The 27,162-nt window shown below is 40.6% G+C and overlaps 1 protein-coding gene across 3 annotated transcripts in view; it reads left to right on the top strand.

The window, feature by feature from the left end:
- The first annotated feature begins 552 nt into the window (after nucleotides 1–552).
- Nucleotides 553–27,162, top strand: part of gabrg2 (gamma-aminobutyric acid type A receptor subunit gamma2) — a 60,145-nt gene continuing 33,535 nt past the window's right edge. For 2 of the 3 annotated variants that reach the window (XM_054754623.1, XM_054754622.1), the window contains exons 1-6: nucleotides 559–1,012; nucleotides 13,190–13,329; nucleotides 18,530–18,597; nucleotides 22,379–22,599; nucleotides 23,229–23,311; nucleotides 26,845–26,982. In XM_054754623.1, coding sequence (XP_054610598.1) covers nucleotides 873–1,012; nucleotides 13,190–13,329; nucleotides 18,530–18,597; nucleotides 22,379–22,599; nucleotides 23,229–23,311; nucleotides 26,845–26,982 — 790 coding nt within the window. In that variant the 5' untranslated portion in view covers nucleotides 559–872. Of the gene's footprint in view, nucleotides 1,013–13,189; nucleotides 13,330–18,529; nucleotides 18,598–22,378; nucleotides 22,600–23,228; nucleotides 23,312–26,844; nucleotides 26,983–27,162 lie in introns of all 3 variants that reach the window. The other variant, XM_054754624.1, reaches the window with a different exon arrangement.

The following is a 27,162-nucleotide window of genomic DNA, read 5'->3' as shown; positions in this document are numbered from 1 at the left end:
CACTTCAGAAAGACCCTGAAGTCCAGTCAGCAGACAAGACTGTCAACGCCCACGGAGCTGTCCTTGGTACTGAATTGTGGCGGTGGCTGTGGTGCTGTCCAATGTGCTTAACAGTGTGTCCGTATTCCCAAACGAATAGAAGTATATGAAAAACAAATTATACACACAAAAACCCCTGATATTTGTTCCTCATGGCTATGTGCACACAGTTTGCCCACATAGAGTCCCTGAATACATATACACAAACTCGATATGTACAGTAGTGAAACATGGAAAGAAACACCATCATAGTACTGCAGCAGCTCGGCCACAATGTAAATAAAGGTTGAAGGTGCAACAAAACTATTTTGGACAAAACGTTTCCACGAATTGGGACTATTTGTTGAAGATAATTGTGGATATTTGCACCTTGTGTCATGAAGGGATAACACGTTTACTGTATGTCTTAAGTCATGTGACAATGATCTGCACTGAATCAAGTACAATATATCATTTTAATTATGTAGCATCAGGTTAATGCTTGTCGCTGCTGTACGATACTGTGTGTGCGTGTGTGTGTGTGTGTGTGTGTGTATGTGTGGTGAAATCAGGCGTGTGTTGATCCGTGCTGCAGCAACGTGCCTCGGCTCTTCTTGCATCCCCTCAGCCTTCTTCTTCTTCTATCTGCATTCACACCAAGGCTGTTTCACGTCCTCTTACTGGCTTCATCGTTGGGCCCTGCAGCTTGCCCTTTTTTTTTTTGCAGTCGGTATTTTTTGTTGGGTCATTTTGTCCGATCTCGCCCGGGTTCTCCCCGCTCAGCGTGATGCATCGTGGGCTGGGAAAGCACTAAACACAAGACGGACATCTGCACCAGAAGAGGAGACGAAAAGATGGTGATGGTGACGATGACGACGGCTGCTGCTGCTTCACCAAATTTAGCCTCCAAATGTTCGACGGCCATGGCGAAACCTTCTTCCCTTCCCTTCAAGCTCTTCCTCTGGTTCTTTATTACCGCCAATCTCCCCACAAGGTAAGACGTTTTAAGCCGTCACAACAAAACGCTGTTATTATATTATGATTATGTTCCTTGCAGTCAGCTAGCTTAGCATCCACCTAGCCGAGGATGCTACTACCAAATACAGCTAAATGAGACATCGTCGTGATGAAGTGTGTTTATTTAACGTCACTTGTAACATGTATAGCGTATTTATAAGTGATATATTTCTATTAATACGACAAAAAAGAGCGAGGGACGCGCTTGATCCAGTTCTGGCTGTCATAATGAATATTTGAGGGCTGTTGGTGTTAAAATAGCACAGGCAGTGGCTAAAGTGATGCTACATTTAGTGTCTGCTAAGCCGTTTGTAAGGATCAAGAGTATTTAAGTCAAAAAGGCTCTTACACTCAACTGTGATGGCGACAGAAGAGCATATTGCATCAAGTGGATGTTAAATAAAAGTGTATTATATTATTCCAAAATGGCAGACAAAAACATAGATGATACAACACAGCACATATGCGCATGTTTTTTCTTCTATTGCAGCTGGACTATACGTATGTCTTTGCCGTTGCTTAAATATTATTTGTGACTCTCTGTTAAGATAGTGAACAGTGGAACGGATGGTTAGTCGTCTGTTTAAAGCTGGAGGGGGGAAAAAATGAAGGCTTCTATTCACTCACAGGTCACTTCATTAGGTACACATGCACAACTTAATTAGAGGCAATGCAGGAGTGATTGTATACATTCTGCCTTGGCAAAGATGCTCAGCTTTGTTAGAGTGGCATTAATTTGTGGCTATTGTGGTTGCTGGCGTCCTTCATTATCATCCTTCACATTTCAGCAACCATTTTACTATATCTTCTCAAAGGATGAAACAGTATATACTTTGGAGTAGTCATGTATAGCTTGTATAGCAATATAGATTTATTATCCACTGGAAATGGGTCAACACACAGCAATTATTGTCTAAATAGCTGGCAACACAAGTGACTACCAAGATAAATGTGTCCTGCCTACAGTCGAGCATGGTGGTAGTACCGTCATGGTCTTGGCATGAGTGCTGCCGGTACTGGGGAGTTGTGGTTCATTGAGGAATCTCATGTCCTGTGACATTGTGAAGCAGAGCATGATTCCCCCCTTGGGGAACTGGTTTTCCAACATGATAAGGAGCCCAAACCCACCTCCAAGATGACAAGTGCCTTGAAGGTGGTGGAGTGGCCAAGTATGTCTCCTCCAGACCTGAACCTAATTGAGCACTTCAAGGTGTCTAACATCCACCAGCTTCACCACTTACATGTCATCATGGAGGAGTGGAAGAAGATTCCCCGTAACAACCTGATTTCCATGAGGATTCCAAGAGGATTAAGGCAGTGCTAGATAACGCTCACACTAAATATTCACATTAAGGATGCAGTTTGGACATGTTTACTGTGAGGGCTACGCACTTGTGCTGCCAGCTAATTACACATTTTCAGTGGATAGCAAATCTATCACAGACTACGCTAAAGTGTATCCTTTAGTGTTGTGAACGATAACCCGATACGACCAGATATTTGGTTTGACAAGCAAGAGATAATAAGAATGATAAGAATCAGCTATAAGCCCTGAGATTAATCGATTATCGGGTATCGCAGGACAAGCAGTCGTTTGACAGTGCGTCTCTACAACAATACGAGAGCCTGGGCTGCCCGTGAAAGGATTCTCGCTCATGCTCCGTAGCTTACCATATTAACGTAAGCGAAATATTTTCAACGCATCAGCGAAACAAAAATGCAAAGTTTGGAACGTCTTTGGATTTTGCAAAAAGGCCGGAAAACGCCGCAAAAGCCGAGCCGTTGGTAAGCCATGCAGAGCAGCTCTGAAATCCACTGGTAGCGCTACAAATCTTGACTAGCGAGACCAACAGAGACGATTATGGTAGTCTTTTTTTCTAGGACTGCTGCTTATGTTTTTTGGTTTGTAACTTGTTTACTTGGAAATGTTGCACCGTTGTTACCTACCGGAAGTGTTGAGAACACTATGCTTGGGCTGAAATGTTGCACGCTTACTGTTGTTATGACACTTTTAGGATGGGATTGTTTACTTTTTCAACTGAACAGAGCATTTTCATTGCAGCCATGTGCCAAATAGTGCTGTTTACTTACCATAGCTTGGACACATTTTTGCCACGTTTGAAGAAATTTGTCATTTTTTGAGGGGCTTTGTATTATTTATTTATTATTATTGATTGAACGGAAGGCTAAAACATCTTTTATTTGATATATTTTATATTGATCCCATCAAACAAAAAGATGTTAATTAAGCATGTCTTTTTTGGGCCGGTGTCTAAAAATAAATACATTTGACATGTGATTCGGTTGTTGCTTGTCTTTTCACTTTATTTTTGCCTGTGCCTTGCAGCATGCTTGGGGATATGATGTAGTCTTTCACACATTTGATAATCCTGTCAGAATGTCACTTTTATCGAATTGGCTTCTTTATTTTATCATGTAAGATGAATGTCTACATCTGAAGAAGATATAATAAAATAGGTGCTGTAATGTGAGAGATGTATGCACTTTTCCGAGAAAGCGTATATATCTGTCATTTAAACTACAACCGCAGTAATAGAAGTTAATATCTTAAAACGGGCATTATTGTGTTTGGCATTAAAAAAAAATCTCATTAGATTGTGTAGGTGTCGTTGATGTTGTAGCCAGTGGGTGTGAATTAGCCATCATGCAGATTAAAGCTCGTTACAAGCATTTCCAGACCATCACCATGTGTACTTCCAGCACTAATCAATAAGTGGTGGACAGTGTGATGAACCTGTTCCGATGTCATCAAAAGACATGTGTGCGTTTGACTTTGTTGGCAGCATTGGAAAATGTCATGTGTGATTCACTGCAGGAGACACTTACATAAGACTTCTCAAGGCCTCGGCTCCCTCTTTCAGTAATATGCTACTTTGTGACTCATTGACAGTTACTATGTGTTGTGATGTCTGAGTGCATCACTCAACATTCAACTACACAGCGGACAAGTACCACCTTTCCCACACCAAAGTCATCCAGATTCTTTTGTACACGAGGATGTATACCAGAAATGTAGGAATTTGGGGCTAAAATAGGTAGATAAGGAGAGAAAATCCATCAAATATATTTTAGTGACCAATTTTGTTGCTGTTTGAACAGCCATTTGACATAACCTGTCAACAACCAATACTAGTTATTAATATCCAATTCACATATATCGGGACCACTAACTGCGATTGGCTGGTGACCAGTCCAGGATGTACTGGGATAGGCATTTCAAAACACACCTGCATTCGTTTGTGACTAAAAAATACTAAAAATAAAGTTTGTTTGTCCAGTCATGTTTTTTTCCGTTGTATTTTTCGTAAAATTAATGTTAAAATCTCATCTCGTCTTGTTCCTGTCGACCCAATCTCGTCGTTTTGTGAGTTGGGTGTTTTGTGACACCCCTACTATTTATGTTTAAAAAGATGAGAAAGTCAATTGAAAAAATTGACAATGGGTTGCAACTTAATAACCATGAGAAAACATGAGTCCCAGGTTGACACTAGTTGAGCACCACTTGTCTAAACCACCTAAAACTATAGGTATTTTTAACCTCATTTAAATTTTAAAGGCAAATTTAAAAATACTCAAAATAAATCAATTTAAATTAAAAAAAGGTTGTTATGAAAATTCCAACCAGAGAATTTTTGACATGCTGCTTTTTATATTGTACCATCTCAAAATACGTAAATCCTGATTTTTGGAGTCTATTTTTGTTACTTTGAGTCTTCTGCTCACCTCAGACCTACAGTGCGTTCTCTCAATGTAGGAATATTTAAAAAAAAAATCAAAAATTTTGTCTTTGTGATGTAACTTAAGTTAGATTAGCATTTTTTCTCTTATGCTGCTACACCGCCCCTAAAATCCAATGCTAGTTTGACACCAATAATGCGTGTTGATGAGCTCCAATACAAGAGCTTTTGCAACAATTCTTGCCTAATAAATATAGACTGATGCTACACTACGCTGATATTTTGCATAGTGTACTACTGTAAAAACCATGACTGTCTACAATGAAATGTATTTCTTGAAATGATAGGGACACTATATCACAAATTTATTTAAGGTATTGTAGACTAATGAAGGAAGTCACATTCATTTCCTTATATGAGCCTATTGTGATGACTTGAAAAGTTGTGTTAACGTGCACAAATCAGACATTATGTCCCCATAATGATCATCATGTACATGTCTCATCATTGATGTCACTACGTAGATGTCATCTCTCTTGCAGTGGGAGTTTGACAGGACAAAAAAGGAGTCAAAGCTGCCACTTTGCTTTTTCGAAAGTCTGTTGAATTCATCAGCGAGGTATTGAGGTCAGAGTGATTTTCTGGTCATTCGATGGTCAGAGGTGAGTTGCTGAGATGATGACTAGTCACTCCAGTTGGTGTGCCAATCAACTCACATTGAGATGGCTTTGTTTTCTCACTTTTGTCAGTCCCTGCTGTCTCAGCCCACTTGGTTCTGTTTTGGTTTTAGGAGAGTTGCACACTCTCTATCTGAACTGTATATTATGATGTAATTCTATTGGATCTCACCAGTTTGTGCAGGTATCCCTAATGCAGTGTCCGGTAATATGTGGTTTAAACCAAGTCCATAAATAGCCTGGCTTTCCTTGCCAGCGGTCAGTTAAGTATAGAGCGGTGCTGACCCAGTTGAGGTCATTTCTTCATATAATTATGCAAAAATGACTTTTTAATGATGTTCTCACAGTAATATGTGCCCCAAGAGCCTGTTTATGAGCACCAAATGTGAGAAAAATCTGTAATCTCCCTCACTTTCCTCCACAAGAGAAGCTCCAATGGTCACTTTTGAAGTTCTGCGTTTTCATGTAATCAAGGAAAAAAACTCCCCCTCGTGGACAGGATAACACCTCTGACCCGCTCCTAGCTAGATGAACCCGCCCTGCGTATACGGCCACCACTTCACAGAGGACAGCTATGTGAAACAGCGGGCATCGCTACACATCTTAAAATAATGTCTGCCAACTACTGTATGTGTCAGTCAGCTACAGACCTGGGAGTTGTGAATGTTTTTCTACAGAAAATATGCTAATCTACCATGATTGCCTGTTAAAATGATGTCGGTGTATGCGATATCAGGCATCTATTACGTTGGACAAGTGCAGCGTTACAGTGTACTGTATATATATATATATATATACTGTATGTAAAAAGTGAAGAAATTGCACAGCCCATTAGCATGAAAGCGACAGACACAAAATTGATGTGTTCCCGAAACAGTGGGGCTTATTAAAGCACTTCAATTCCAGCTAGATTTTGGCCAACACACTTCCAATACACTAAGATTGTTGAAGAAAACTGTAATGTGACACTTTTCATGTTACAAAAGTTGTCTGTTGGGTTACAAAAGTAGCAGTAGAATCTAGATAGTTTGTCACTCTCTACTAAGTGACTAATGGCACTGTGTAGGCAATAGTGTGACACGCAAAGCGGGGGTTGTTGTTGCCTAGGCGTTGAAGTAATTTCATGTCGGGCAACGATAAGCACAAAGGTTGATTTGATATTGCTTAGTATATTAGCCACGGTGCAGGAGAAACATGCAAACAAATGCTTGCATTCTCTCACGAGCCAGTTTAATGTGGACGCTAATGGAAGATAGTGATATTACCATCATTACAGTCTTTATAGACCCGCTTATAGGTTTACCGGAGGTTCTTCTTGAGATTAGCAAAGGGGGCTGTGGTAAAGTGCGTCATGGTGGTGTTGGTAGACGTATGGAATGCTTTGAAAGTGACATTCCATCCTAGCGTTGCTCGCTGAGAGCACGCGCGGAGACGTGAGCGTACATATGCATGAAAAACAAACGTCTCTGGGGACATTCAGGTACTCAATTAGCAGGCAAGACCACAGATCTGCTCGAGTTGATGAACACATGGCTTTTCCTTTGATCTAATTATATTTGGAACATTTCCATGTACACAGAGATTCAGTGGAAAAGTCAAACAAAAGTAAATTCATACAAATTTGACAAACAATTTTGGAAAAATTGTGTCTGCCGTCATACATGGCTAGAGATGGGGACAAACGACCGGATTTCCTTGGTACGACTGAGCAACGACTCACATAAAATTAAAAAGGTACCGCGTTTCGGTACCGAAACGCCAGTCTCTGTGAAGTCTCATGGCGGCGCTCCTAACACCATTTAACTCACAAAAGAAGCCAGAAGGAGGGAGTCAATATTTACACCAACAAAGAGACAAATTAAAGCTCCAGACGCTGAAACAAGTCATATTTTTTAACTATATGTATACAATAAAACATACCTGTTTAATCAATGTCAGAATGTTTTGGAAGAATATCCAAATATCATGCCTGGATGCATCCTGGCGCATAGAAATGTATCAAACAGCCATATCTTAACAGCAAAACCTCATTTTTATATTCACAAATGAATTAAAATAGTCTAAAAGTCAATGTAAGTGATAAGTTTACAACAACAGTCACACGTCAATGGACAGTATAAGAAGTACGTATGTGAGAAAGAACATTCAGAGCCAACATCTTTAGTAATACTTTATTTAGTATAGTAAGCTGGAATGTTTGTATATACAACATTATAGATGTCATTGGCATGCAGGCCGGTTACGATAACAAATTTTGCTGGACGATAAATTGTCCAACAAATTATTGCCGATAACGATATTATTGTCAACATCAGTTTGAGACAATTTTTTCATTAACGTAATGATAATACATGGCATAATAATGCGAGTACATGGTATCAAATGCAATAAACTTTAATTTCTCAAGCATTTTTAACATTGTAATTGGAATGTCATAAATAAAATAAATTAATCGACCGATCAATCAATCAAACAACATTTCTGATTTTGAATCAGTGTCACTTTAGTTATTGTTTGGATACTGACAAAAAAATGGATAAATAACCCGGAAATACTTTGTGTGTCAAAAGAGACGCCAGCTCATTTACATATACATTTCCTTGATGGAGTAGATTGGACAATTTTGCCAAGTAATGCAGAAGCGGGTGTAGCGTGGCTAACTTTTCCAATGGGATGTCAGCCACTGCAAACATTTATATAAAATCCTCAACAAATTGTAACGCCTGTGCTTGTGGTTAAGGAAGACGTAGTAGTCACCAGTGCAATTCCAATTGCAATTAAGATATTTTTTATGACGCCCTTATTTTGTTTGCACAATTAGACAGGATGTGGCGCTCTTATTTTGAAGGCCAGAAGTGTATTGTGTGTGTTGAGAATGTCTTTGAAGCTTAAGACGAACTGGCAGCAAGAATAAACGTACCTCTTGCCTTTTTAGTCGCACACACAGCCGCACTAGCAGTTCTCTGCTAAACTAAGCTAACCCAGGTAGCTTCCATTCATGCTCCGTAAGAGGAGTTTTTCCGCAAACTTTTGCTGATGTTTCAGGACACCACATCAACATGTTTAGTTCGGGAGGGGGCTTAGTGTTTGTGATGACGTTCCACCACGATTGAGCGATCCGCCAGGGAAATATTTCCCCACAAATGTTCGCGTTATGATGACCTGTTTGACATTGAGGCCGGCAAAATTATCGAGTTTGTTTTTATTTATCATGCGGTTAATTGGTTTATTGATTATCCTGACAAGGCTATGGGCATGTGATTCAAAAAGAATTCACTACGTAGTAGACAGTTTTAAATAGATACTTTAAATAGAAAAAGTGGCACAATGCCGATTTTGTTCTTTGCCTCTGATGAGATGTGGGGTGAAGTAAACATCAGAGATGCTTTGCCACAAGCTGCAACTGCAGGAACTATATTTAGCATGGTAATGCAGATCTTCTTCCGAGATAGTATTCCTTGGAGCATCCACATTGTTGGAAACCCTTCCGCATTATCAGCAGGGATCTCAGGTTCACAGGTGTTTCGCCCCTTGACTTGTACGCCTCGCCTGAGTGGGGCAGTGAAGACTGACGCTTCGCCTGCAGAGGGGTCAACTGGGCTGTCTTCAGCCACGGCCATCTTGAACTGGACTCGGCTGCTGCGGCTATGTCCCCGGTGGCTATCTTCAGCTGTTTGGGTTCCAGCCCAACCATCTGGAGTAAGTTACGCACCGATTTTGCCATGCTGCAGAAAGTAATATTATCAATTAGACTGTTTGCAAGGACGGCTACAGAGCTAATAGCTAATAGCTTTGTCAGAGCCATTAAATGACTACATTCGTGTTCATAGTGTTTTTTGTTTTTTTTTAAGTACACAAGAAACCAAGATTAACAGTAAATGTAATTCACACCATAGGAGTTTGCTTCACTTTCATTTGTAGCTTGTATTACTTCAATTTGTGAAATATTATACCTTTGTTTATTTTTACTGCAACCTCTTTTTGTTCTTTTTGCTCATTTGTTTTAAACGTATTTGCCCTCCATGGACCCCCGTCACACAATTCCAGAGGGGAAAGGAAAGGAATGTTGAAGACATTTCTGAAACACCTGCAATGTTACAATACAAACAGTTGGATTGTCTTTTGATATATTTGTTAAAGTTTATATATTGAGAGATAAATATCTTAAATTAATTAAGGAAATGAACACTTATTACCACATAAACACACACAAAAGTATGGGAAATTGGTATCGCTGAGTACCGTTACTTATTCCCAGGTACCGGATATCGGTACTGTATCGGTTCAAATGTGAAAGCTACCATCCCTACTACACATCTGTTTTGTTTTTTCTTTAGCTTTTGCAGCACTTCTTATAATGTTAATTATAAATACACAATAATATACTGTAGATTTAACATTTACAGTGCACTCACGCTAAATCAGGCAAGTAGTGTGCCCTAAAAAATGACAGTAGTTTAACTGTTAATGTAGTGTAGTTAATGTCCATCACAACTTGGTCGGTTTTATTATTAACAGCAGTTATTTTACAATGGCAGTTAACAATGTTAAAATATTAGTAAAAATTACCTGCACGGTTGAGAAAGGTTTATAAGGGTGACAGTGTGATTGATTATTTCTATTTTCATGACATCCTATGGGAAAAATAGCTACAAAGATGGAACAAATCAGAGCAGCAGCAACCTTAGAGTGGTGCAGCCCAAGCCTAAGCCTTCCTCTATCCAATTGGGAAAGACATTTAGAAAAGGGGCCACCTGAGTAATATATTTAAGATTTAATGTTAAAGCACTGGTGTGTGGAAGTGGAAATGGATGGCACATGATGGCTCTGAAGGTATTCTAAGGAAAAGTGCAGGTCAAACTGTTATTCCTGGCTCTCATCCTCACAACATGGGGAGTATCAGGTCTCCTACCCCTCCCCCTCCTCCATTTCAAACTTTATTATTTCATCCAGAAGCCTTGTTTCCTTTCCCCACCCCCAAAGCCTTGCTCAAAAAAAGCTCAGAGCTTGTTCAAGGTTGTGCCTTTGTGCTGCAGGCCATCCCACCTGATTCAATGCTTACTGGAGGTTCAACAACTGAAATTCTATTTTGGTCAACAATCTGTGTGTGTCTTTATGTGCATCTGCCTACAGTACATCGTTGCTCTTGTATCATACTGATGCATGAACTTGTGTTGAGCCAATTCAGCTGCAACTGTATGTTTTTAGATTGTATAGGCCACATTCAGTAGAATCGGGTTAATAAAATGACAGTGACGTTGACATCATCCATGAAGAATTTGTATAAACAGCAATGGGCTAACGGAAGTTAAAAGTTAAATCCCCTTTCACACTGCCTGCAAAAGCAAAATTGTTTCCACCTTTTTTCCTTGACACTATTCTGTATAAACAGCACCAATGCGGCATAGGGTGACAACATGTATAAAACATGAAAGGGGGTGTGAAGTTTGACACCCATGGCTCTGTTGTGTTGAAAGCGATTACAAACCTGCCAACATGTCTTCATTTTTTGTGTTTCTCTGGTCTCCCCGAGGATTTTTAGAAGCTGTGGTGGTGGGCTGCATGGGAGGCACACTGCCGCTGCGTCGTGCCGCTGCTGTGTCGCAGAGCCAGGAATTAAAAAAAAAAAAATTAATTTACCGTCGGTAATAATGTCAACATTAGGGTTGTTTTCACAGGAAATGCATTAATTAACTTTAAATACCTTTCTCTCGACCTTTTCTTCCTCTCCTTATCTGTCAAGTGCCAACAGGGCAGACAGGTGATTCCGGTGCACGTTTTTCAAAATAAAGCTGATGTGCAAAATTCCCCCAAAAAGTGCAGTTTTCCCTTAAGGCTGTGTTTCTCCGGCTTGTAGAGCATTTTTTTCTGTCTGTGTATGACTCGTTCAGAGGGCGGACAGCCCACCTCCTCCAACGGATTCTCTTCCGATGTCGGGTCTACATTCACAATAAAAATAACGCATCGATTACTTCCAGCTGCAAGCAATCCCCTTCTTTCTCTAATTGTTATTGTTCAATCGGTACAAAGGATGCTAACAAGCTAAATAGTTAAAGAGATTTGTGGGTGCTCACAGAGTTGACGTCAGGTCATGTGCTCAAACTGGAGAAAGAGCTATAAAAGCAGCCTTGTCCAAAGTGCGTCCCGTGCCCTGTTTGTTAATGCGCGGCACATTGTAGGAATCAAATTAAACCAAAAAGTCACAAAAATGGGAACAATAGAGCGAAAAATAGAGCAAAAGATATAATGTAACGATAACACAATGCTTTGTCTTTAAATATGTGTTTAAAAAAAAAAAGAAAATATCTGAAAATATCACAGTGCACGGTGGCCTAGTGGTTAGCATGTTGGCCACACAGTCAGGAGGTCTGGAAGATCTGGGTTTGAATCTCCGTTGGACATCTCTGTGTGGAGTTTGCATGCTGTCCCCGTGCATGCGTGTTTTTTCTCCGGGTACTCCGGCTTCCTCCCACATTCCAAAAATATGCATGTGCATGCGACTCTAAATTGTCCATAGTCTATATGTGCCCTGCAATTGGCTGGTGACCAGTCCAGGGTGTGCTCCGCCTCCCGCCCAAAGTCAGCTGGGCTCCAGCATACCCCCGTGACCCTAATGAGGATTAAGTGGCATAGAAAATGGATGGATAGATGGATTATAGTGCCGCCTCCCGGCATCCTTTGATTTTACCAAATTAGCGGGGAGAGTGCTCATGAAATTTCTTTAAGTTTGGATTGACTCTATCGAACAAGTATTTTATATATCACACCAGACCCTGTTGCTGATGGTATTATCGCAGTATCCTGCTTCTCTGGGTTCTGTGTAAATATGGCAGCAGTTTTGCAGGATCTCTGTGTAAGAGAGGCTACATTGGAAATGCAACGTAACACGTTCTACATCCATGGCCCTGTTGTGTTGAAAGCAATTGTTACTGTCCGACAACAGTTGTATACTTCGTCACACCAGATGCTGATCCTGACGTCTTCACACATTTAATTATGCGATTGTGCGATGCTCTGTTGCTGTGTGAAAGTGCATGAAGTTTTTGCAATGACACGCTCCTCTGGGTTCTGTGTAAAAGACACAGGCAGATAAATGCCCGCATCTCCTGTTATTTAAGCACCAATTTTGCAGGATCTCTGTGGAAAAAAAGACTACAGAGGTAGTGGCAAAATAATGAACTGACTGTTGTACTTTAATACGGCTATATATATGTATATTGTGTCATGTCATAACTGTGTATAGATGTGTGCAGTCAATATAGATGAAAGCAACGATAAAAACCAGAAGCCCTCCATTCCAGACATGTAATTTAACTACATCACACCTGCCTGAGAAAGAGCACAAGAAAAAACAGATTTACTCATGCTGTGCTGTGGTGACATTTGTGGCCAGGGGCTCTTGAGACGTTATTACCTTTTCATTCGGCAAGGTGAAGAAGTGTTTGAGAAAATTGTCTTCTGCAGGACTCCCAGAAGCTTTGGAAGCCTCAAACCATCTTTAGGATATGACAAATATTTCAGCCACTTTTCTATCTTTCAGTCGATTCAATGGAAGTTTAAGTGGAGGTCATCATTCAGGCCCTAAGGCAGCAAACAGTAAAAGTATGTATGGTTCCTGCAATTGACTGGAGAGTGACCAGTTTATCCAAAAAATGGGATATTGTGTTTTATCTTGGTCCTCATATATCTCCATTAAGAAAACTATAAATAAGGAAGAAACACATTCCCCTCCCTTGAAACAAAACAACTGATTGCATGCATTTGTCTTTCCCGTCGCAGCTCCTTTCAGACCGATGATGATGATGAGGTATCCAACAAGACGTGGGTGCTGACCCCCAAGGTATATGAGAGTGACGTCACGCACATCCTCAACGGCCTGCTGGACGGATACGATAACAAACTGAGGCCCGACATCGGAGGTAGGCGCTGATTTTCTACTTGTTTAGTCATAGAACACCCAAGACCACGCTCTTCATATACTTCACAGGCTCCTAAGCCCTAGAAATTGGTATCGGCTCTTAACCCTGCATGCTGTGCATATAAGTTCAGTGCAGTACTCATGTTTTGTGTTTCCACTGCGGATGTTGTGATTGGTATTAAGATAATTGATCCACAGAGACTCTTGTTTATGTACTAACCACAGTGCCACAGTGTCAAGCTATAATGTTTTTACACTTCCAAACTGCTCCATAGAGTAATCATGGCTACAAGAACTTTTACCACATTGACCCGAATATCCACATCACTGGTGTGTGAGTGACAAGAAGAAAATCTCAGACTCGTTGCGGGAGATGTCTTTTGGCGTCACCTGTTTGTTTGCATGTATACATCACTAAACCCCAAATATAAGTCTTGAGATTCATCAATGCAAACAAACAGTACGGCAATTGTAAAATATGATAGCTCAAGAATCTGAAACGACTCACATGATCCTCTACTTGTTTAAGTTCATTTGTGGTGGACAATTGGTTTGCACCACTGATTCTGTGCATGGACGGTCTATAGAATAGGGGTTTTTTTTGTGTCAAAAAAAAAAAAAAAAGATCTGATCAGGATGCCTCCCGTACACCCTCCTGTGTGGGGCCCTCCTGTCCACGAGCACACACACATCACAATGTCATCTGGAAAGAGTCAGAGCAAGAACAAGGAGATGCTCAGGACCCCTGAACACTTGATTGATGGGTCTGTATATCTCTGGCAACTGGCCTGTCTGTCACATACTCCTGTAGAATGATATGGGCCATTCTAGCGAGGCTGGAGATACTAAAAAGTTTAAATAATTTCTGTTGCATGTGCAGCTTGTCAGAGAGCAATGTTTGAGACACCCTAGTTAGTAGCATACTACGCTATGCTAGAAAAAATTAGGGGTCTGCACTACATTATCACATCAAAAAGAGCATCTCGGCAACTGTGGACCCTCTACAGTTTGCATATCGCCAGAACCGGTCCACAGATGATGCAGTCAACACTGCCATCCACACAGCCCTTTCTCACCTACAGGGCCAGGACACATATGTCAGAATGCTATTTATAGACAATAGCTCTGCATTTAACACAGTCAGCCCCCACAAACTCACAAATAAATCCTCACACTTGGTTTTTAAAATCCTCACACTTGGCCTGTCACCCACACTCTGTAAATGTGTGTTTAACTTTCTCAGAGGCAGGCCCCAGTCAGTCAGAGTCCACAATCGCACATCCAGCTCAAGAATTGTGAGCACTGGGACCCCACAGGGGTATGTGCTGAGTCCGCTCCTCTACACGCTCTTCACCTACGATTGCGTGGCCTCCCAGAGCCCCATTAAATTTGCGGATGACACTTCAGTCATTGGACTGATCACTGGTGGTGTTGAAACATCATACAGAAGAGAGGTGGCGGACCTCATAGCTTGGTGTCGTGATAACAATCTCCTTCTCAATACAGATAAGACTAAAGAGATGATCATCGACCCAAGAACAAGGGAACAGGAGCCGCATAAATCCCTGTTTATTGATGAGACTGAGGTGAAGAGGGTGAAAACCTTCAAGTTCCTTGGCACACACATCAGCGAGGACCTCACCTGGTCTCACAACACCCAACAAATTATGAAGAAGTCCCAAAGGAGACTGTACTTCCTGAGAAGACTGAGGAAATTTGGCATGTCCACCACAATCCTGAGTTGCTTCTACAGATGCACTATCGAAAGTGTCCTTACCGCCTCCATCACTGTTTGGTACGGTAACTGTACAACACGTGATAGGAAGGCACTCCAGCGGGTGATCAAGACCTCACAGAACAATGTTGGGGCAGCCCTCCCCTCACTGTAAGACATTTATAAAACTAGAGTCCTACGCAGAACACACAACCTCATCAAGGACAGCACACATCCACAACACTCATTATTCACACTCCTACCGTCAGGCAGACGCTACAGGAGTTTGAAGTCCAGGACCACAAGGCTGGCAAACAGCTTTTACCCACAGGCCATTAGACTGCTCAACGAATCACTCACACACGCCGCACGCAACACACGCACACACTCATAGCACATTATTTATTTATTTATTTATTTATTTATTTATCTATTTGTATTATTTTTCTGTATTAATGTATCTTCTGTTGTTGTTGCTTAATTTATTGGTATATATGTTTCTTATGTTCTCATTCTTTTTCTTGTGTTTTCTTTCTTTCCTTAGGAGAATGAACAGAATAAGAATTTCATTGCATAGTGTAACTGCCTGTTTTACTATGCATATGACAATAAAACTCTTGAATCTTGAATTATCTTGAACAATGTCGTGCTACTTTGGGCTATTAACATGTACACCTGCCTTATCAATCTTCTGTCTCTCGTTGACATGGCAGACATTATGCTATTTGTCATTTGTAGCTGCATAGAGATGGAGTGGCGTAACCGCATACTAATAAGTGAGGAGGGGCATCCACACAGTAACAGATCACAGTTCTTGAATCCAATGCATACCAAAGCATGTACTGTATATCTTAAATTATTTGGTGCATACTGTACTGGACGATGACATTGCTTCACTTATTACACCCCTCAGCTACTATCGTATTTTCCTGTAAAAAAAAAAAAAAAACATAATGTGGTGCTATTACTGTTGTGACCTTGCTTTCATTCTTGAAGTAACTGCAGTGTTTTTGCAGGGTGTCAGCATCTTTGCGACACTTCCATGTATACATTTCACCCAACTATTTTATTTACAGTCTTTTTTAAGACACGCTCCAGAATGCATACACTCCTTTATGAAGCTGACAGAATTCATGAAGGGCAAAATCTTTCTTCTTAAGACTTAAAGGGGCTTTAAATTCACGTCAGATTTACAGCAACACGTACAGCATACAGTCACTTTTGCGTCCTCCTACCATTGCCGTAACCAAACGTCATCTTCAAACAAGCTGGGATCTCACACATGCACTATTCCAGCTGTCAAATCACACAGATACCGAGGGTTTATAATTACCCATCTATACTGTCATCTGAACCATCAAGCTAGCACTCCAATAGCGTACAGTAGTGTGACAGAGCAGAGTGCATAAAATTCAGTGGATGAGAATTGAATCACTAATTGCACCAAGTGCCTGGTGGTATTGAAGCCCCCGTTGGTCTACTGTATGGCTGAAATATTCAATACAACCTCAAAAAGCGAAATGCCATGCACTTGAAATGTATGCCTGGAAGCGACATGAGAAATGGATGCAAACGTGCGTTATCTCCCTCTAACACTCAATACCCCCTGCATAGGGGCCTTGAAGGCAGACATGTCTCAACCTGAACCCTCTGTAGATGTCATGTGTAGTCATCCGTACACGTTCAATAGTGCAGTACGGCACCATTGACTCACAGCATCATGACACTACATGGACACCCGTTTGACAATAACATGTCACATTTCGTCATACATGTCAGATGTGTCTGCAATCGACACATGCTGTTTGTGTCTGAGGAGGTGTAGAACGCAGCGCTGAGCAGATGGAACCTTGAATGTGTTCACATACACTCAGTCACAATATTAGGTACATCAAAAATGAGTCCTTAATATAGACAGTTGCATTTTGATGAACACCAGCAAAGAAGTATTAATTTAAATGTAGTTATATTATTATAGATGTACTTTACATTTGTGCACCTCCACCATGTATGAATTCTCATGCAGTGGAACCTTGGTTAACGTCATTGAACCGTTCGAGAAGTTCTGGCTGTAACCAAAATGGACGTGAACCAAATACATTTTTCAGATAAGAAATAATGTAAATCCAACACGTTTTTGTTAGGTATGCGCCGATCAAGGCTTTATGCAGCCAATTCTAATACCAATCATCCATTAGTGAGATCGGCCGACACAGATACTGATCACATTACTATTTTTAAATATATCTATGATTCATGCTACTGGCATGGGGCGCCCTATAAGGGGGAAAGTTACAACAGCCCCCTCAAAAATAGGTAATTAATAAAAAATTTGCTTTTTTTCATGGGGCTCTGAATTCCTGGCTGCAACCCTGCTATTGGCTGTATAACCTAAACAACCATGAAATGACCTTAATTTACACATAAACATTTTACTTACTTTTTCAAGAGAACATTCAGTATATCACTCGTGAAACTTACAGAGGATGAGACGCCTTCTTTAAGGAGACTTTTCCATGTGAGAGTACATTTATTGTGTATGGTTTTATGATGTATGGGGTTTTGTAAACATTGCAAGATAGGAATTTTCATGGCTATTTTTCTTAATTTGTCAGTCAATGGTGCATGTTTTTTTAACACAAGGCAAACTTGATTTTACTTTCAAGGAGGTCTGTAAATGTGTTCAGCTAGGTGCTGATCTAAATGAGGATTGACCATCTTTGGCATGGTCTGTGTGATCTTTAAAATTCAATAAATTAAATGAAATACTGTCATTTTTGCTCTAAAGGGAGCATGTAAAGGGACATGTGTTGTGGACTTAGAATGGTCCCCTGGGGGACTCCCCTACGAGTGCTATTGCAGTTGACAATGGGGAAAATTAGCAATCAATATATCATATCATATGAAAAAAAGTATTTATATATCACTCTGAATGTTCTGGACTCCTGTTTCAAAGCCAGTGTTGTATTGATCAGGAAAGCATCCTGTAGGTCAACTTCCCGTAGCTGATATGTTCTTCAGTTAGATGAGAAATCAACAGGTAGTTACAGCCAAGCAGCGCACCCAGTTTTACAGTAGGTAGTAGTTTCTGATGTATCTGAAGCAGCGCAGTATATCATGCAGCATTAATCCAAATATTTTGAAGGTACTTTCGATCTAAAAGTGCATCTCTTCGATGTGAGAGCAAGGCGAACACCGGCACCATTCACCATCATGGCAGCCTCATGGGGCTCATGCATGGAGGCACAGGAAGGAGAACAGAGTGCATGTTGCAGAGGGCGTACAAGTCAGGAGTTCAATTTTAAGTACACACTCTCTGACACTGGCAAGGGATGCTGGTGCTTTAAATAAAAGGTGGACTCATTTTATCATACTGTATTTACAGGCCAAAGAATCTTGTTGGAAAATGCTATGTGCAATCACTCAAATGTTTTCTAAGTAGTACATAATTGCTCATCATTACAACCCCTGTGCTTTTTTCCTGCAGTTAAACCCACAGTGATCCACACAGACATGTTTGTCAACAGCATCGGCCCAGTGAATGCCATCAATATGGTAAGTAATACCGCAATGTGCTCCTAATGCGCCGCTGCTGTGATTGAACGGACTAATCCAGCGTTTAGGAAGAATATCAATTACTAAATGTGTGTTCAAACCGGCCTCCCCCCCTCGGGGGAGGTGAGAGCATAATGATGGGTTGTTGGGTTTTTTTTTTGTCTCTGTGCAGCTGGCAAAGAGTCAAGCGTATTGCTCCAGCACACCTCAGCATAGCAGCTGCTGCCTTTCATGGCTTTTTTATTCTAATAGTTATGCTGCCCCACTGCCCTTGTGGTGCACCTCGACAGCTTTGGTGTCGATCAGTGGCTGAAACAGCTGCACCGGCCTTTGGCCTGTACTGGATAAACATGGTCCAATGTAGTGAATCTCAATGCAGACAGTTTAGAACCCCTCATCTTGAACTGGCTGTTGCCTTGGACCCTGAGGCAGATTATCCATCCCACTTTCTATACGACTTGTCCTCATTCAGTTCTAGCAGAGGCCTATCCCAGTTGACTTTGGGAGAGAAGCGGGGTATACCCTGGACCGACCCAAGGCAGATTATAGCATTGCATTTTTGTTATGTAAATGGCTATGAATTTCAGCACTCACATTTGATCGTTGTTGTTGGAAAATGCTTTATGCAAAAACCCATAAAACAAACCAATATTGTGCTTGATCAGTAAGGTACAGACTTCCACAGAGTTTTAACTGTTAACAAAATTTGAAAAACGAACATACTTGTGTTTGTCTGTCATGACTTCCAAGGTCATGGTGGACTGTGTAAGGCAAAAGGGCCCTACTATTTCTATTCTAAGGAGGGAAATAGGGGGCATTTTGATGGATTTTCAACAAAATTGAATGGCTTCTTCCTCTGTACTTGCTGTCCTTCAACAAAATCAATTCTGTAGCTTTTGCTGTTACTGTATCTTGCTAACAGACACAATGGCGGCCTATTCTGAAAAATCAACTTTAACAGTAATGTGGCCCGAGAGACTTTATGAGCACCAAACTAAGAAAAATGCAACATCTTCCTCACTTGCTTGCTCCATTTTTGAGAGAAGAAACGCTCAAACGGTCGCTTTTGAAGTTGCAGGTTTTAATGACATGCTGAAGGAAAAGTCTTCTTCCTCAAGGACATAATACCACCCCTGAAGCATACCAAGTCATATGAGCCTCCTCATACTGTATATACACCCACCACCTCGCAAAGGATGGTTTTGTAAAAAAATACTGGCTTCACTAAATATGTTTAAAAAAAGCTTGGCGGTCTACCAAACAGAAAAAAACAATTATGTTGTATTCTAAAACACCCCGTCGCAATAGGGGCAGTCACAATGAGGTATAGATTTGGACTGATTTGCTAGAACATGCCATTTGTGCTCGCATCAGTGTGTGTGTGTGAGGGCATTGCACTGACATGAAAGGTTGATGGATTGCTTCACATTCATATGTAATCAGCCATTGGTCCTTGTGTTCACACTGTAACATGACAAATGTGGCAAGCTTTGTAGGTTTTTCTGAAGCGCTACGAATAGACAGATGGCACCAAAGGGGGGACGAGCGCAATTTCAAATTCTTAACGATGCACTAGAACCCATGAAAATATGGCTAATGTACGAGTGAGAGAGGTAAGGCATGGAGGGATTTAGACTGGGCTTTGTATTCAATAAAGCTGCCTTTGGATGTTCTTAAGTGTATTATATAGTTTGTTAACGTTTTTACAACAGTCATTTTGACAGTAAAACAATAGGTAGTGGGTAAGATACAGTTTGGTTTGGTTTGGTTTGGTTTAGTTTATTTGAACATGAAGGTTACAATGGAATACATCTCATGAATCATTCTTTGACAGTTCCACATGTCCAAAAGGAGTAGGAAGAAGCAAAGCTTATTTAATCCTACCCCCCATCCATTCTACATCTAGTACAGTACATGTAGTTCACTTCCTGGATTCCATGTCATGTTTTCAGTGATAGTCAGGACATACAATTAACACATAATAGATAACGGTGAGATAGCCCTCCCCCCCAAAAAAGAAAGAACATTCATAATAATGTGGTGTTTTTCAGCTTCTCAATGATTTTATCCTTTTCTTCACATTCATTTTTGAGAGTGGCTCCCAGTGCATCATAACTTTCCTGTAATTTTTTATTCTCCACTCTCAGACCTTGCATTTCGTTCCTTAATATCCCCATTTCATTTTGAAATGCTTCTCTCTGAACTTGCATTTCTCTTTGTATGGCGTTGGTAGTCTCTAGCAAACTGTAAGTTAGTTTATGCAGGGAGTTGGAATTCTCCACAAGTTGCTGCATCTGTTTTCCATAATCCTCCATGGTTTTCGCCATGGCATACTCACTCTTTTCCATTGAACTTCTTTCTTGCTTGTTTGCGCGGTGTTTAACCTTCTGCAAGGCTGTCGCTTTGTCTATATTTCCACTCAGGTGTGTCAACTGGTTAACTGTGTCATCCTTGTAGGGTCTCGGCGGCGGTTGTGGTAATAGGTGAGCACCTCCAGTTGTCTCAGGAATCTGTTCGACATCTTCCGTATATATGACTGAATCTGGAGTACTTCGACCAGAACTGCTAGAGCCACCGCTTGTTGCGCTTCTTCTCCCTCGAGCCTTTGACATTGTTACTGTTGCTTGGTAACGCCGTCAGTTAGCCGTTGACTTGTGGTGCAATGCCTTCGGTGATTAATCTTCGTTATAACGGCGAGTTTATCTCTCACCAGTATCTCACCAAAGTCCCACCAGTCCCCGTGGGCCGAAAAAGCTGCACAGGAAAACTCCAAATGTTATCCTGTTATTGAAATCAGGCTTCAAACCGCGGCTAGCATGATAGCTTGCTTGTAACGGCTGTCGGCTCCACCTGATTGTCTCTTTTGGTAAGTTTAGTCCACTCGCGGGTCCGAATTGAGGCAGAAGTCTCAGCACTCACTTGCAGAGTTGTAATCACAAGTTGTGATCACAAACTGTATTCACCAAGGTCGCAAAAGTTTAAAACTCCGGTAATAGTGGACGGAGCTTTTCCGTGAGCGTCCTTTCCGTACAACAGGAAGTGACGTAGGACAACAGGAAGTGACGTAGAAGTTAGAGGTATTTCTCAAAAAATACAAAACCAATTCCCAGAAAAATATGCAGAGAGGTGGCACATGGTCCAAGTAAGAACCCATTACGGTGTCGTTAGGATGTGGATAAAATGCAGATACAGGAATTTATTTATTCTCATACACGTCCACTGGATAGATGGGAATGATACAAAGAAAAAAAACATGTTTTGTAGTTCTTGTTTAGGACTCTTTGAACAGGCTTGGACTTTATTGTTGGTTTCAGCTACATCACAAAGTTAATGCCTCTATGGCCTCTTGCACACAAGTGCCGAGTTGATTTCTCTCCTGCTGTACTTTGCTTCAAACCTCAGGGCTGAAGCAGTCCAAGTAACTTGATAAGCCAGAAAAGAGCGATCACTCCCTCTCAATAGCTGCCTCCACATTTATTCCCCCATTACGCCCAGGTCTCTTGTCATCTGGGTTTTCATTCATCTCACTTACTTGCATTCTTAGCCGGCTCTCAAAAGCACAGAAAAGAAGATGGTAGACTTTGGTCTAGCTGGTAATGAGCTTAGATAATATTTGAGCCAATAAAGTGACAGATTGTTGGCTCTTTCATTTTCAGGTGGAAATGATCAATTCAACTGTCATTCAACAGTAGTGCTTGAATAAACACATTTTTGCGGAAGAAAAACTATGTATATGATGTAAACATATTAACATATTCCCTTTTTGTTTATTTGTTGTTAGGAATACACCATTGACATCTTTTTCGCCCAGACCTGGTATGACAGGAGGTTAAAATTCAACAGCACGATGAAGGTGTTGCGTCTCAACAGCAACATGGTCGGGAAGATCTGGATCCCGGATACATTTTTCCGCAACTCGAAGAAGGCAGATGCTCATTGGATCACCACGCCTAATCGCATGCTTCGGATCTGGAACGACGGAAGGATACTCTACACGCTCAGGTAGAATATCGGCTAACAATGTATTATTTTTTTAAATAATTAATGGTATTTTACAGTTTATTTGAATACTAGAGTTCTGTAGAGAGTTCATTGTAAGCAAGTCATGAAAATGTCTACCTACAGAAAGACATTTTGCACATAGCAAAAATACGTGGTAACTAAGGGTGGTATGTGTGATTAAATGAGAACAATGCATTTTAAAGGACTCTTGATTGCACATATTACCTGACAGAAATACAGCAGATGTTGTCTACCGACACTGCAATACATCTTGGGCGATAATAAGCATGGAACGAAAGTTCATCGGACTCAATCAAGTTGTGATGGATGTTCTTCTATGCAGAACACCGACTCCGCCACTTCATTAATTTGTTAAGGAACTCGGAATGCAAACCGTACGTTAATTAGGGTGACCGCTGTGCTTGGCGGGACAATGATACATGACAATAGCGACGGGCGCGGACGTGCAAAGTCAGCGTTGAGGTCATCGCCTCATTAACAGGAAGTTTAATGACTTTGCCTTCAAAACTCCTTCAAGTGTGAAAAGCGGCAACAAGACAAACAGCATCACTGCTGCTGCTGCATTATTATTGTTTGTTTTGGTGTAGCATTGTCTTGTCTCTCTGCAGGTTGACCATTGATGCTGAATGCCAGCTAAAACTGAACAACTTCCCAATGGATGAGCACTCGTGCCCCTTGGAATTTTCAAGCTGTGAGTGTGGCCACACGCTGGTCTCTTTCAATCTAGCACCATCTCCATCTCCGACACACACATAATCAACAATACAGTAATCGTTTATTGTGGTTAAGTGGCCGTGATAAGTGAATTTCCAAGAAGTAGGATTCCTTCTTTATAAAGTTAATATTTTCATAGAGCATTGAAAACCTGTTTATGACCTTATAAAAATAGGAATTTTAACATTAGAGCCCCCTTGGACATGAAATAACACCCCATACTCACTTTTACACATTTATTACCCAATATAGTAGATATTCTGTACATTATGATGCGAATAGGATTTTAGTATCGTAAACATAACATTTTTTGTTTTTCAATTAAATTCATGCATGGCATTGTGTCTCGGGGCTCTTTGGATTACTGACATCAATCTCGGACAACTGTCATAATTACTTTGCCAGGTGAGCCCAATTAAAAGACAACTACTTAAAAATTAAGTTCCACATTACTAAGCATGTCACAGATTTCAAGCAATATGGTAAAGAAAAAGGATCCCTCTGCTGATAAAAAAGCACCAAATATTGCAGTGCCTTGGACACGGCATGAAAACATTCAATAATTCACAAAAATTTTACGAACGGTGAAGACATTTGTGGCTGATTCAGATGACAGCCGGGATTGCGCCGATAAAGGCATAATGAGAAAGGTTTCTGCCAGGCAAATTTATCAAATTAAGAGAGCACCTGCTTAAAAGCCATTACAAAAAAGCAAACAGGTATTTGAAGCTTCTGGTGCCTCTGAAGTCCCATGAACCTCAAGGTGTAGGATCCTCCAGAGGCTTGCACTTATTACTACCTACTGTTTGACTACCCCTGATCAATACTCACAAACAGAAACGGTTGCAGTGGGCCAACAAATACAAGCATATTAATTTTCAAACACATTTTTTTCCTGTTTATTGATGAGAGCCGTGCAACCTTGGGTGGTCCGGATGGATGAAGTAGAGTATGGCCGGTATATCTCAACAAGGCTGTGATGTCAGCAAGGAGGTGGCTGAGTCATGTTTTGTATCGGAATCATTGGGAGAGAGCTGGTAGGCCCTTTATGGTCATTGAAGGTGTGAAAATGACCTCAGCAAAGTATGTAGAGTTTCTGACTGACCACTTTCTTCCATCGTACAATATGAAGAACCGTACCTTCTGTAGCAAAATGACCTTCATGCATGACAATGCACCATCTCATGATGCAAAGAGTACCTGTCTCTCTGTCATTGGCTGTTATGGGCATAAAAGGAGAGAAAGTCATGGTTTGGCCTCCTTTTTTCCCCTGAGCGTATCCCAATTGAGAACTGATGGAGCATCGTCAAGCAAAAAAATCTATGAGGGTAGGAGCCAGATCACAACAAAACAGCAGCTGTGGGAGGCTATTCTGACATCTTGCAAAGAAATTCAAGCAGAAACGCTCCAAAATCTCACAAGTTCAATGTAAGAATTGTGAATATTATATAAAAAAAGGATCTTTTGTTAAAAAAATAAAACTTGGCCTGTTAAAATGTTAGCGATTGAAATAGCTTTTGCTTTCAGTAAATATGACCTCCTTAGGCTGCAAATTCAACAAATGACAATTTTCGTTTCTTAACAACCAGTGAAAGGCTTTGAAACTCTGTTGTGCATGGAACAATGCATTTTAAGTTTTTATTTTTGAAAAAAATACTGTTATCATTGGGAGGTTTGTTCAATAATATTCAAATTGTAACCTAAAAGTTGATGACTTGAAAATTATGATGACTGTAATTTATATTGACTATTTATCAAAATCAGAGAAAAAAAATCCAAAAAATATATAATTTGCATGTAATCAAAGAAAATAAGCCACTTAAGACATTAATAAAACTTGGCACAAGTCTGGCGCTTATACTCACCTACTTCACCTCCACCCGCTGGCACCCAGCGACTCGTGTAGATACACTGCAATAATTAATACTAATACTTTAATACCACATATCAAAATTGTAATGTCTTCTTATAATGCCTTATACTGTATTTGTGTTTTAGTTCATTTAGCCATTTTTATACTTGAAAATGTTTCATTTAGGAAAAGTATATGTAAAACTTGCTGAAATATGCATTCTTTTTTTTTTTTTTTTACTAATTGGCCATGTTCAACTATAAAACAGCATGATTTATTAATTAATATATTTTAAAAAAACTGTGATACAGTGAAGCCGTGACATTCAAACTACAATGTGGCAAGGGATGACTGTATATAAGCAAGTAAGGCTGCACTGTGCAAGAGCATGCTACTTCCATGTTCCTGGAGGATAGCTTAAGACGGTGACAGACAGTGCCATTTTGATTCTGAGGTGTTTTCCCCTCATACATCCGCAATACCGGCAGCACTCAAGCAGTCCCAGACCATGCTTGACTGTAGTGAAGACACAATTATCTTACTATTCGCTTGTGTTGCTAGCTATTTAGACCATAATAGCTATGTGTTGAGTCAATCAATACTGCTATACAAGCTGTACACTGACTACTCTAAAGTATATCCAAGTTTACTTTTTATATTATAGTCCTGTTTTCTAATAAGAGAAAACATTCCAGAAATATATCACTATGTTGCAATAGCATGTACAGTTTCATTTTATGGTACTGTAGACTAGAGCCAAAAAATGGACTCAATTTCTCTCACTGTACTAGTGAGGAACATTTTAAAAAGCATCACAAGCTGGGGGAAAAAATATTTACTGGCAAGGTGGGAAAAGAAGAAGAAGAGGGGTAACGTTATGCTAATGAGGTCTCTGTGGATCTACAGAGAGAAGCACCACAGGATAAGTCTCCGGGGAAAAGGCTTTGTAAATAGCTCCAAAAGCAACAAGAGAAGCGGAAGCAGACTTGACATCAAACAGGGAGTCCTTCATTTAATCGGGATAAAACCTATGGATATTTGGATCTTATACACTCACCAGGAAAATTGATGGGATAGGACAATCTCATTCTGAGTGTTCCTAACTCCTGTTTGACTTGAGAAAAGTATCATAAGTGACAGTGACTCAATCATCATTCCCAGGAGTGCTTCCAGTTTAGGTCCCACCGGGCTGGCTCCTGTCCATGTAACAGCATCACGCCGGATGCCGGAAAGCCCTTTACCCAAAAAGCCATTTAGTCAGGTTTTCTCTAAGGAAATGTCCATGCGCTGTATTGAAGTCACCAGCCTGAAGGTGGTATTCGATGCAAATCTAAAGAGAATTGTCACTACTAACAAATGGGATTTTAATTGTATCCATCCTTGGATTTCACAAGAAAATCGGATGCACAGGAGTTTGTTATGTAATGGGCCTTTTTATGAGAGTGTTTTGTAAGCGCGCTGACTTACAGTAACTAGATTTGTGTGTGATAATACAGATCATGAGCGCTTTGGCTTTATATTGAATACAAGTGAGCAACTCCATAGAGGGAACTCCTGGAAGGGATGATGAAAATGTTTGTTGTTGTGTGCTGTTAGCGCCTCAGCTAATCCGTCCCCCCACAACCACCGCCTCTCGTCTTCGTCTCTCTCCTACACAGATGGCTACCCCAGGGAGGAGATTGTGTACAAGTGGAAGAGAAGCTCAGTGGAGGTTGGAGATATCCGCTCCTGGAGGCTTTACCAGTTTTCCTTTGTGGGCCTGAGGAACACCTCGGAGATTGTTAGGACCGTCTCAGGTAAGAGCTCTTCTAAGCAAGTCTTTTTTCCTTTATTTACTATTAGCTAGTCAGCAAGCACTTGCTCAGCTTTTGTTTGAAAAAATGTTGTTGATGATGATGAAAAAATGATGTTCTGATACTGAATAGGTGTGTGTGTGTGTGTGTGTGTGTGTGTGTATCGTGTGTGTCTTATTTGTA

This window comes from Dunckerocampus dactyliophorus, chromosome 16 (genome assembly GCF_027744805.1).
Source record: "Dunckerocampus dactyliophorus isolate RoL2022-P2 chromosome 16, RoL_Ddac_1.1, whole genome shotgun sequence".
Classification (NCBI taxonomy): domain Eukaryota; kingdom Metazoa; phylum Chordata; class Actinopteri; order Syngnathiformes; family Syngnathidae; genus Dunckerocampus; species Dunckerocampus dactyliophorus.
This window is presented reverse-complemented; position numbering and strand designations above follow the sequence as displayed.